A 13829-nucleotide genomic window follows, 5' to 3' on the forward strand; every position below is an offset into this window, starting at 1 on the left:
TTGCATACAAGTTCATGACCTAAAATGATGTTTAATCATTTCAAGTAATTAAAAAAGACATTAACCATTATTTTAGAAATTGAACTCAAAAGTGGAAATGGGTCATATTGATATGTTGATTTGTCATAAAGAGACAAAATAATCTTAACCAACTGTGTGGGTTTATTGTGGTGTCTTTTTGTGCGTTTCTGTTGACAGTTTACCATTCTGTAGAAAAGGTGCCAAAAATTGAATGTTTCTACCGCACGAACCACAAAAGCATCCAATAGGTCCAGCCAATTCGAGTCCACAATATGGACAATACATAACCTAGGAAAGGGAACAAAGTGACTGCTTAGTGCTAAAAGATATTGACATGTTACTAAGCAAATGCCTGTGATATAGACCTTATTACAGCAGAGGAAAAATGCAGATGTAAGAGAAGCCCATAGTTACCCAAACGTGTACTGAGGTTATACATGTATTGAAGTTACTCACTGCAAAGGAAATATAGCTCTAGAATCATTAGAAAAAGTCAATGGGACTGATAAATAGGCTATTTTAGCACGTTATGCCTAATGTAGTATCCTCCAGTCAGGGTTTAATTACTTAAATCGCCATTAAGGTTATTTATTTGTTAACCAATAAAACACATATGACAAAATTTAATTTTATGTTGGAAAATCCTACTGAATTTACTAGCGTGTTCCCATTAAAATAATGTTTCACGTTTAATTGTGTACTATGTCATATCATTTAGGCTTATAAAATAAAAAAGTCCAGGCAATCATACGTTCAGGATGTTTAAATAAACAAAAACAAAAAACAAACAAAAAACCTCACCTTTCAGGTCAGTGACAACAACACAGGTGACAGCTGTAGGCGAGTAACAGGTCCCAGTAGGGGTTCGTCACTCAAAGGAGTCCCCTTAAAACATTTCCGTTGTGGTCTGTGTTATTTGCAGCGCGTTTTTGTATTTGCATGTGTTGTGAGGATTTGCAGCGCGTTTTTGTATTTGCATGTGTTGTGAGGATTTGCAGCGCGTTTTTGTATTTGTATGTGTTGTGAGGATTTGCAGCGCGTTTTTGTATTTGCATGTGTTGTGAACTTTTGCAGCGCGTTTTTGTATTTGCATGTGTTGTGAACTTTTGCAGCGCGTTTTTGTATTTGCATGTGTTGTGAGGATTTGCAGCGCGCGTGTTGTCAAACTGATTAAGATGTTTTCTTAATTTGCGGGTGCTTTCTTCATTTGCAGCGTGTTGAGCTGTCTCGGCCACCGTAAAAAAGCCTTTTAATGACGCTACGTGACAATTTTTGCATCCGAGGTTTTTTCCAAACATGAAATACAGAAATCTCTCATCTTAGGGGGACATAAGGCAGGGAAGCACGGCCATTCTAATATACTTACCGGTTTCTACTGATACAAAGCTTAATGCTAATCGGTGAAGTATCCCTTTAAAGATTCTCAGTTATTCATTTCATGTCTCAGAATGTGTATTTATTGTATGTAATTTTACCTCTGTACCTACCATGCTCTTCCCCGAATGTGCAGACATGAGTCTGAGAGGTTAGAGAAGGGAAGAGGAATGTAAAACTTAAAAAACTTATCACCATTGAGTATTTTACTTTCTTTGATTTAAATTTTTTAGAAAAGTAACATGGCAGATAAGGCTAGACTCTCTTGGTAAATCAACCAATCATTGATGAAACATACATTACATGATATTAGTTTGAACTGCTACCGTGGATGTACCAACTACGTACAGAGAGTAGAGATACTGAATATTTGATCGGAAACAACTTTATCAAACTACCCTTCGAACAACAGCTCCAAATAAAAAATGAAGGAAGAGCTCACGCCTATAGGCTAAGCTAAGATACCAGCAACTAGCTTCACTAAACAGCCGAACATGCTCTTTTTACACGGGCAGGTGTAAAAGACGTTCTTCTTTCTGATGAACACAATCAGAGTTATATTAATAAATACTGTAGCATAACATAAGCGTTTTGAACTTTCAAAACCATCGATTCACTTCAAAAGGCCTTTATTAACCCCCAGAGCTGTGTGGATTACTTTTATAATAGATGGATGCATTTTTTTGAGCTTCAAACTCGTGAGCCCTCTTCACTGCCATTATAACGCTTGGAAACATCAGGATATTTATTGATATAACTCTGATTGTGTTCAGAAATATTTCTGTGTTCAGAAATAAGTCATATACACCTACGATGGCTTGAGGGTGAGTAAATCATGGAGTCATTTTTATTTTAAAATGAACTTATCCTTAAAAAATGACAGATGTTGAAGTGTAGTTGTTTGTTTATAACCTTCATTCTGCTTTTTACGTCTGCATTTAGGCTTTAAAAAATACATAAAAGTCTTGGTTTTAGTCAAGGGAACCAGGGCAATGCTAACTTTCCGGTTGGCCTACAAAAAATATGTCATCCCTGCAGCACTCTGTTGGTCTTCCGGGTATTTTATATTCAGAAATTGATACTGTGCACAGCATACATACTTTAAACTACAGAAACAGTATATTAATGTGCTTTTCCTAATGCGGCCTACATTTCTGTAGCACCTGTTTTTTCTCCATTCATTCTCACGCTGTAAATCGAACACTTAATTCGAATGCATTGCATTGTGGTGTACAGTGAGTGCTTTGATTTTTCGAATGCTGCATATTTTGCACCGTAAACTACACACTCTACCACAAAAACAGAGTTGAATGCATTCCGGGCCTGTTTTGTCTCTCAAACGATGTTCTGTTTCTCTCTTCATCTTTCTCGCCACCTTCGCTCAGTGTGCGGAGTATAGATCACTGCAGTAGTGTGTGAGTGCAGCAGCAGGATGGTGTGTGCAGGGGCGAAACGAGCTATTAAAAGCTGCTGCTGCTGTATAAATAGCCCAAGCGTATCAACGACGACTCTGGCAGTATTAGATGCTGCGGCCAGCTCCCCGCAGGAAACTGTTGATGTAAGAGAGCCCGCTATCCATCTAAACCACAGCCTTCTGCATGAATCCAATTTTAATTTTTAATAATAACACTGCAGTATAGCTGAGCATTGTTATTCATCCTCTTTATTATCAGGTTTGGCTCCCGTTGCTATTTTAGAAGCCGTGTGGATACCAGTCGGGAGTATTCGCTGGAAATTCGGCTCTGATTTTGCCTGCTTCATGCAGATGGTGGCTGTTCCCTGTAGCTACTGAAGGGGATATAAATAGAAGCAGTTTCTGCCTCATCTCTCACTGTGTCTCACTCTCTGCGCACACACACACACACACACACACACACACACTCATATATGCACAATACAAACACACTCTGAGTATGTCTTTCGCTGTCTCCTTCATACATATACGCTCACCCCTTGCTCATCAGTTTGACTTCTAGCTTAAAATATCCTTTCTTCTCTACATCTCTTGCTCTGAGGAATGACCGATCACAAAGTAGATCTTGTTGTTAATATCGTATTTGTTTCTTCTAGACACTAATGTGATTAAATGGAGAGCAAAATGGCCTGCAAGGTGCAGGTGAGTTTTGATTTTAAATCCTTGCATATTTCCATTATAAATAGTTACCACACCATAAGTTAGTTTATCTTCCACCCATCCAAAAAGCAAACACTGTGTCTCCGTGGTGCTATCAACAGATTGCGGTGTTTGTTCAAACATCCCCACCAGGATGACACAGCAGCATCATTAGTGAGTTTGGGACAGGACTGTTTGTCCAACTAAAAGCAATCAGGTGACTAAGACCTGTTTAAAAGTCATTGTTTTGCAATTGTATGTCTATCATATCTATTCTCATTTTATTGTTGAGCCATTTTATATGATAATTAGCAAGCTGATAATGTTGCACTCAAGTCCAGGATTTAGCATCCTGTCGTTTAGGATGGAGTTCAAAAATCACTTGATTTTGGCTACAGAACATTTTTTTTTTTTTTTTTTTACTACCATACATGTGTGTCTCGGTCTCGGACATTGATCTGGATGCTACCACAAAGGCTCTCTGTCAATACAACACACAGCTGCTGGATTGATCTGTTAATATGTGCATGAGCTCTGTGAGATCTGGTCGAATGGCTCCTGCAGTGCATCTGTAGTCCTTGATATTTCATTAGAATTGATGTGCAGTTTATAAACGTACTTCTCCCTGTATGGTGGGGAATGTGTAGACACTTGACTTGCATCTTGGCACGAGGCACACTCCACTTCAAAAACGTTCTGTTCGCAATATTTCAGCTCGAAACTATTTGAAATATAGAGGAGTATAAAGAGGAGTCCAAAAGTCTGAGGCCATTCGTGAAGATGCTTCCATACAGTTTTTTTCACAATTTAATAGAAACGATTTCATTATAAAATTGTATTTATATATCAGTCAAAATGTTTGAGGAAAAATTTTATTTAATTAGTGGCAATCATCCTTCCTTCCATTCATCCATGTCCTTCCATCCATCCATCCAATCGCCCTTCATTCCATCCATCCATTCTTTCATCCATCCATCCGTCTTTCCATCCACCCAAACATCCGTCTTTGAATCCATCCATCCATCCATCCATCCATCCATCCGTCTTTCCATCCACCCAAACATCCGTCTTTGAATCCATCCATCCATCCATCCATCCATCCATCCATTCATCCATCCATCCATCCATCCATCCATCCATCCATCCATCCATCCATCCATCCATTCATCCATCCATCCATCCATCCATCCATCCATCCATTCTTCCATCCATCTACCCATCCATCCATCCATCCATCCATCCATCCATCCATCCATCCAATCGTCCTTCCTTCCATTCATCCATCTCTTTCCATCCATCCATCCATCCATCCATCCATCCATCCATCCATCCATCCACCGACCCAATCGTCCTTCCTTCCATTCATCCATGTCTTTCCATTCATCCATCCATCCATCCACCCAATCGTCCTTCCTTCCATTCATTCATGTCTTTCCATCCATCCATCCATCCATCCATCCACCCAATTGTCCTTCCTTCCATTCATCCATGTCTTTCCATCCATCCAATCGTCCTTCCTTCCATTCATCCATGTCTTTCCATCCATCCAATCATCCTTCCTTCCATTCATCCATGTCTTTCCATCCATCCAATCATCCTTCCTTCCATTCATCCATGTCTTTCCATCCATTCTTTCATCCATCCATCAGTCTTTTCATCCACCCATTCATCAACTCTTTGAATCCATTTATCTATCCACCCATCCACCCAATCGTCCTTCCTTCCATTCATCCATGTCTTTCCATCCATCCATCCATCCATCCATCCATCCATCCATCCATCCATCCATCCATCCATCCATCCATCCATCCATCCATCCATCGACCCAATCGTCCTTCCTTCCATTCATCCATGTCTTTCCATCCATCCATCCATCCATCCACCCAATCGTCCTTCCATCCATCCATCCACCGACCCAATCGTCCTTCCTTCCATTCATCCATGTCTTTCCATCCATCCATCCATCCATCCATCCATCCACCCAATCGTCCTTCCTTCCATTCATCCATGTCTTTCCATCCATCCAATCATCCATCCATCCATCCATCCATCCATCCATCCATCCATCCATCCATCCATCCACCCAATTGTCCTTCCTTCCATTCATCCATGTCTTTCCATCCATCCAATCGTCCTTCCTTCCATTCATCCATGTCTTTCCATCCATCCAATCATCCTTCCTTCCATTCATCCATGTCTTTCCATCCATTCTTTCATCCATCCATCAGTCTTTTCATCCACCCATTCATCCATCTTTGAATCCATTTATCTATCCACCCATCCACCCAATCGTCCTTCCTTCCATTCATCCATGTCTTTCCATCCATCCATATCTTTCCATCCATCCATCCATCCATCCATCCATCCATCCATCCATCCATCCATCCATCCATCCATCCATCCATCCATCCATCCATCGACCCAATCGTCCTTCCTTGCATTCATCCATGTCTTTCCATCCATCCATCCATCCACCCAATCGTCCTTCCTTCCATTCATCCATGTCTTTCCATCCATCCATCCATCCATCCATCCATCCATCCATCCACCCAATTGTCCTTCCTTCCATTCATCCATGTCTTTCCATCCATCCAATCGTCCTTCCTTCCATTCATCCATGTCTTTCCATCCATCCAATCATCCTTCCTTCCATTCATCCATGTCTTTCCATCCATCCATCCATTCTTTCATCCATCCATCAGTCTTTTCATCCACCCATTCATCCATCTTTGAATCCATCTATGTATCCACCCATCCATCCATCCATCCATCCATCCATCCATCCATCCATCCATCCATCCATCCATCCATCCATCCATCTGTCTTTCCATCCACCCAATCGTCCTTCCTTCCATTCATCCATGTCTTTCCATCCATCCATCCATCCATCCATCCACCCAATCGTCCTTCCTTCCATTCATCCATGTCTATCCACCCATCCATCCATCCATCCATCCATCCATCCATCCATCCATCCACCCACCCAATTGTCCTTCCTTCCATTCATCCATGTCTTTCCATCCATCCAATCATCCTTCCTTCCATTCATCCATGTCTTTCCATCCATCCAATCATCCTTCCTTCCATTCATCCATGTCTTTCCATCCATCCATCCATCCATCCATCCATCCATCCATCCATTCTTTCATCCATCCATCAGTCTTTTCATCCACCCATTCATCCATCTTTGAATCCATCTATCTATCCACCCATCCACCCAATCGTCCTTCCTTCCATTCATCCATGTCTTTCCATCCATCCATATCCATCCATCCATCCATCCATCCATCCATCCATCCATCCATCCATCCATCCATCCATCCATCCATCCATCCATCCATCCATCCATCCATCCATCCATCCATCCATCCATCCATTCATCCAATGTTTGTTCTCCATTATGTCACCTGATGTAGTTTAGGCTTTTTGCTACCATCCCCCTGTTGCCTTTGGCTATTGGCTTGCTCAGTTGGGAACATTAAATATTTAACAATATAACTTTCTATTAAATTCTGCTGCATTATTTTCCTATTACCACTGTGGAGCTGCTTTGAAACAATCTTCTTTGTAAAAAGCGCTAAATAAATGAAGGTGACTTAACTTGACTTCCTTCCTTCCTCGACTAACTTATAGTTAACTTATCAGAGCATTTGAATTCAGCTCAAATCATATGTTGTATGAGAGCTGTGATTAAAACCTAACATTCACTGAGTAAAAACTTTCTCAGCTGAAATTTGGACCCAACTGTTCTACATTTTGCGATAATTGACAACATTTCACTGTTCGTTCCACCCCCTGCTGGGCTTATTATTCTCAGCTTCCAGAATGATTTAGCACAAGCCTGCCTGCTTGTTTTGACTTGAACAGGAATAGAAATGCATGTAGGATACTGGAGTGTGCAGCTATTAGGAATTATTTCTTTAACGGCAATGACACGAGTATCAATATAAAAAAATACAGAATGTTTCTTTTGAAATAATAGCATGTAATGAATATATATTGCCTATTTAGAAGTTGTCATGTTATAAATTCATTTTTCAAAATTTGCGTAATTTGTGCGTAATTTGTTATTGCAACAGCATATTCAGTTACACTAAACTGACACTTTACACTAAATTACAGTATTCTAAACTTGGTTCAAATTCACCTGCAGACAAAAAATATGAGAAAAATATACTTTTTAAATATTAACAATAAAATGTAAAATTTTGTCATTGTATATATGATTTTTTTTTAATCAATTATTTTTCTGCAAATGTTGTTAGTTCAGAAATATATATATTTGAAAAAATAAAATAATTTTGTTTATTTTAATTAAAATCACCCGTGCATGTTTTTCGTCTAGTCTTCTTTATCATTGATGAAACCCAAAAACTATTCATCAACAAAAAAAATTATTAGTAAATTATTTGAGGAGACAAATGCTGCACTGTAAAAAAACCAAAAAAAAAAAAAAACAATTGCTCCAATTGAAAAAGTGACTGATCACAACATCTAAATTTTTTCAGTTAGCCAAATTGAATTCCTGTGATTTAAATTGCATCGATTCACAGAATTTCAGTTCGGCCAACTGAAAAATTTAGATGTGATCAGTCACTTGAAAATTTTCAATTGGAGCAATTTTTTTTTTTTACAGTGTGACTGTATGTCGGAGAATGAGCGAAAATGTAAGACCATTCTGAAGTTTTGTGATCAGTCAAGGCCTGTGGGCAGCCTAAGAACTGTCTAATGAAATCTCCTCCTCGCTGTGTCCATTCACGCAGTGTTTATCGCCACATTGTTTTGCAGTAAATCAGACCGTCCGATTCTGCAAGGCACTTAGTAGTTTGTTCTCCAGCTGTGCATACAATATGCCCCTTCTCGGAAATCTTTCGCATTAAGGAAGAGAACTAAGTCTTTTTCTCTGTACATTCAGCACCGTGAAACGGTCTACACTCCATCATCGCCCTCTCATGATTGTTTTTCCGTTTTAATGGACTGCTCTAAACTTTACCTTGGAGAGTGTCCCTGCTGTGCTGTGGTCCTTTGCATTGGCGCGGTGCCGTTGTCTCTGGATGGACCATCCTGTCTGCAGGCAGTGTGTGTGTGTGTTTGTGAGCAATTAATCTTTCTGAATTGAATCTGTCCCTTTATTCCCATTCCAATTCCCCACCCTGAGCTTCTCCCAGCAAACAATCACGACATTCCGACAGGTGCGAGCTTAACTTGGGAATTCACATTAAAATAGCTCACGGTTCATTAACACTCACCGGACTTTCTATAAATGTATAACAAGAGTTATTTTAGAGCTAATGGTGTTTTTTTTCTCTCTCTTTTCAAATGCACAGTTTTGCTGGTTTACCAACTTAATCCCAGACAACTTTACCAAAGTCTGTGTTTTTGATTGATGATGCCCCTGGTGCGCAGTATTTTGAACAGACTGATGGAAAAAACACAGTGTACATAATGTGCCTGTCCTTGGGCTATATCGGTAAGACACTGAGACACTGGTGCATTCAGGAATAGCTGAGACATTGTGAAATGCATTGTGAAGACTTCCTGTGCCGCTGACAGGGGCCGAGCCTGAGACAGACCACTTTTAGAAAAAGTAGTAGGAGACATTGCAATGCCAAATGTGGGAGGAAGATGTTTTTGGTAAAGGCTGCAAAGCTTTTTATAACTCATGATTAGATATAATGCATCATGATAAAATTTCATAAATGCACATTTTGTCTGATTTGAGTAGACAAAAATCTTTTTTTTAAAAATTTTCTATTTATTTTTTATTTGCAATGTTGGTTTGGAAGGTGAGTTATGAAGATTTTGGTCTTTCAAGCAGACATGAGCTGGCATTCCTATTTTTTCTTGCCAAGAACGGCCCACTTATACAGGAAGAGATTGTCTGACCAACATGTACATGACCAGACACAGTTTGCAGGGTTGTGCAGTTTATTTATTTATTTCACTAAATCAGTAGAATGATTTCTGAAGGATCATGTGACACTGAAGACTGGAGTAATGGCTGCTAAAAACTCAGATTTGCCATCACAAAAAAGAGAGAATATATTAAAATAAAAATCTGCAATTTGATACTGTTTTTACTGTATTTTTGATCAAATAAATGCAGCTCTTCTTTTAAAAAACCTTTAAAAAAAATCTTACCAAACTTTTGAACATTTTCCAGATATGAATCAGACAACAAAATGGGATATGCAGTTATGCTTATGGATATCTTTTTTAATGGGTTAGTTCGGCCAAAAATTATCCAATTTATCTCATCTCAATTATCCCAAAAACGAAAGCCATATACACCTAGGATGGTTTGAGGGTGAGTATATTTCATTTTGGGGTGAACTAACCCTTTAAAATGCTTCCAAGTTCCTCAAACAAAACTGTACTTATAGTAATATCTTTTAAACCCCATTGGCTATTCTTTTGATTGGTTCTTTTTCAAAATGCTTTTTGTAATAACTTTGTTTCTAGGAAGACTGATAAAATCGTGTGAAGCCAACCAATCAGATTAGAGCTTGCCAGATGCTCCAGACAGTCACTGAAAAACTCTGAGCTGCTCTGCTGTCTAAGGCTGAGACTAATATGACAGCATCCACGGCGATAAACTAAATACACACCACCCCAGCTCCAAACAAAAATCCCTTACAGAGATGACATCCACAAGGACTGTCACCAGGGCTGACGCCACTAAGCTCTCCTGGGAGGTGGAGCCGCTAAACTAGGTCACACACAAGGTAAAAAAAGTTTGAAATAGACTCTCTGGCAGAATTAGGAAGGGCCAAGGGGGAAGAAAGAAAGAAAACATTCCATTCTGCTTCAGGGTTGGGAGATGGTCTCACTTGAATTTGAACTTTGATACTTACAGATGGACTGGGACTAAACAACAGCCTGGGCCTAATACACACTATTGCCTCCTGTATTATCTAGTTTATTTTTAATGTGTCTAAAATAGCCATTAGCCTGAAAAGTATTGCAATGGTAAAATATAATACTTCTATTAAAGATGCAAATATATTTATAATATTGCAAAACTATTATTATTTTAAAAACATTATTTTCATTTTATTAATCAAAAAGGAACATACATTTATAATAATAAGAACCATTATTAAAAATATAAAAATAATACGACCCCAAATCAAGTAAAGTGTGTTGCAGACTTGAAAATCAAAATTTGTTTCTAGATCTTGATTTTATTGCATCTTCATTTGGGGTAGCTGTTAGTGGGTGGGATATATTAGGCAGCAAGTGAAAAAGTCCTCAAAGTTGATGTGTTAGAAGCAGGAAAAATTTGTTTCGAGTAAGTTTGACAAGGGCCAAAGTGTAATGGATGACTGGGTCAGAGCATGAGGTGTTCCCGGTCTGCAGTGGTCAGTATCTATCAAAAGTGTTCCAAGGAAGGAACAGTGCTGAACCGGCGACAGGATCATGGGTGGCCAAGGCTCATTGATTTACGTGGGAAGCGAAGGCTGGCCCGTGTGGTCCGATCAAACATAAGATATACTGTAGCTCAAATTGCACAAGAAATCTGCTGGTTCTGATAGAAAGGTGTCAGAATACACAGTGCATCACAGTTTGTTGCGTAGCTGCATACCAGTCAGGGTGCCCATGCTGACCCTGAATTACATTTTCTTTTACATCATGTGGATTTTAAATTGGAGACTTTTTCTTTTCTTTTTTACACGACCTGACCATGTGCATCCTGTCATGGAAACGGTATTCCCAGGTGGCTGTGGCCTCTTTCAGCAGCCTTTTTTTTTTTTAATGCTCCTGCCACAAAGAAAAAATGGTTCAGGAATGGTTTGAGGAGCACACGTTTGAGGTGTTGACTTGGCCTCCAAATCCCCCAGATATCAATTTTAGGATGTGCTGAACAAATTATTCCGATCCATGGAGGCCCCATCTCGCAACTCACAGAACTTAAATGATCTACTTCTAACACCACAGCACACACCATCAAGGTGCCTCGACAGTTTCCTTGCCTCGACGGGTCAGGGCTGATTTGGAAGCAAAATGAGGACCAACACAATATTAGGTCATAATATTTTGCCTGATCGGCATATATTGTGCCAGAATTTTAATATCTGGTAAAATCTGCTTTGCACCTTTTTTTTTTTTTTTTTTTTACTTCATTGTCTTCCCATTTAAATATGTTTTTTTTATTTCAGTCATTTAATATTGATATGGGTACAGCTAGATTTTAAAAAATATATATATTTACAAAAAGTATAAAAAATGGTGAGATCCCAGTCATGTTTAGTCAATGGTGCAAACACTCACTGTGCTTTTTAAATGAAATGCCTGGCTGACAGAGTGTAGGAAAAAAACCTTTCTTTTTCCCCCTACTCCCTTGTCTCTTGTTTCATGTCCCTTGGGTGCTTGTTACTGGCGAAGAGATAAACTCCTATCAGAGAGTTTTAATTGGATCAATTTAATTACTGAGAGCAGCTTCATGTGATGCGCAGCATATTTATTGGCACCAAAGTACATTTGTACCTCACAGCAATATTTTTTCCCTCCTTATAGTTTTTCAGAAGAACAAATGGAGTTGTCTTCAGCCTAATGCACTTTTGGCATTAACAGGTCTGTTCTTTAATATGTATTGTATTGTATTATATCATAATATATTAATTATATTATATGATCTTTTTTGAGCATGGCTTAATTTGTAGGACGATGAGATCTAGTTGATCTTTTTTTAGTTGATCCTCGTAATGAATCCTCGTCCTGAGGCATTATGGGATAACAAGTGTCCACTGGCTGCACGCAGAAGATTGACCAGCTATTTTTCATAATTTCATCATGCATGCAGTGCACATTCAGACATTTAATGTGACATACAGCTATTTGAATACTACTTGGGAAGTGCCCATTTGTTGGCGGATTCACTGGATCTGTGCCATTCAACTCTTTTCACAATACATATATTATAAGTTCTTGTTCAGAGACATCATAGTTTACATAAAAAGGTATGTAAGAACATGGCTAAAAATATCTTAGTCTTTGAATGACATCCTTTCACTGTCCACATGGACTCCAAACTTGATAATGATAATGTGAGCATGTAGAAATGGATTAAAACTCTCAACGGACAGCTTTGGCCCTACTTTTATGCTGGAAAACAGTCTCTCCAGTGTCATTTTACCGCTAATGCCCCGTCTGTCTCTTGCTGTCTTTCTCTCTCCTCTCAGGATGTTTGTGGTCCAGCAGTGATTGGCATTGTGAGTGGGCATGTAATCCCTCTTTAGGTTCCTTTTTATAGCGTGTGTTTTATGGAGAGGTCAGCTGTAGTGTAAAGCAGGCTTTTTATACTTCCTCTTCCTGTAGTTTAGCCTGGACCCACACTGCTTTGAAATGCATAAAGGGTAGGAGTGGCTGACGGAGCAGAAAGTGGCACCGCAGCCAAAGAGCTGCATAAAATGGAATTCATTTCTTTGAGACTGATCCAAGCGGTGTTTATAGTGTTTTCCTTTCATTGAAGTCTGTTGCCTTTGGCTCTTACAAATTGCATGACGTGAAAAGCATTTCAGCTGTATTCAGGTTTTAAGGGGGGGGGGGGGGGGGGGGCACTCAGTTTCAGTCAATCTCATGTCAATCTTGAGTACCTATAGTGTAGTATTGCATCCTTCATATCTCCAAAAAGTCTTTAGTTTTATTATATTTATGAAAGAAATATAGGCTGTACCGAGTCTTTCCGGAAAAAAAACGAGCGCCTGGAGGCGTATTGTGTGGGCGGAGCTAAAGAATGACGAATGCGCACAAAGCGGTGATGTCCTCAAGCATCGAGAAACCCATGGCTATCGATCCAGAGGCTGAAATAAATTGAACAGGAGAAACAGCAACAGCAGGACGTCCGTCTCTGTGGTATGTACTGTATTTAGTGGTCTGTCAACATTTGTGCTTGTTTACTCGCAGTTTATGAGGACATGATTCGGTTTATGGACTATTGTATGCGACTATTGTATGTAACGTCAGACTAGTGTAACGTTATACATAGAACAACAATGGAGTAACCGTTAGCGCATTTGAATGATGAAGCACGCGATCGTGTCGTTTACTGATGTTTACTCACGTGACGATAGCCAACAGCAGAGACATTTGAAGCAGTTTTACTCACCGGCTGCTTCCAAAGCAGGACCGAACCTTTATCGCTGGGACCGCTCCGTCAAAAACACACTTCTTTGGTATGATTTGGTGAAGTCCTGTGACAGCAGTGACCGTGGAGATCCGCGATGTTGTGAAGCTTCCCGTCATTTCAGCGTTCAAATCGGTTCAAATGCAGCGCTGCCTTCCCGGAATGCTGTGCTGAAGCGTTGAAGTCGCTCGACGT

General features: G+C 39.6%; 1 protein-coding gene across 2 annotated transcripts in view; it reads right to left on the reverse strand.

The window, feature by feature from the left end:
• Nucleotides 1-1246, reverse strand: part of LOC137076176 (uncharacterized) — a 3960-nt gene extending 2714 nt beyond the window's left edge. Inside the window, exons 1-2 of one of the 2 annotated variants that reach the window (XM_067445117.1) lie at nt 823-1246; nt 204-309 (exon numbers count right to left, since the gene is read on the reverse strand). In XM_067445117.1, coding sequence (XP_067301218.1) covers nt 204-306 — 103 coding nt within the window. In that variant the 5' untranslated portion in view covers nt 307-309; nt 823-1246. Of the gene's footprint in view, nt 1-203; nt 419-822 lie in introns of those variants that run through there. The other variant, XM_067445118.1, reaches the window with a different exon arrangement.
• Nucleotides 1247-13829: the final 12583 nt, after the last annotated feature.

This window comes from Pseudorasbora parva, chromosome 5 (assembly GCF_024679245.1).
Source record: "Pseudorasbora parva isolate DD20220531a chromosome 5, ASM2467924v1, whole genome shotgun sequence".
Classification (NCBI taxonomy): Eukaryota; Metazoa; Chordata; class Actinopteri; order Cypriniformes; family Gobionidae; genus Pseudorasbora; species Pseudorasbora parva.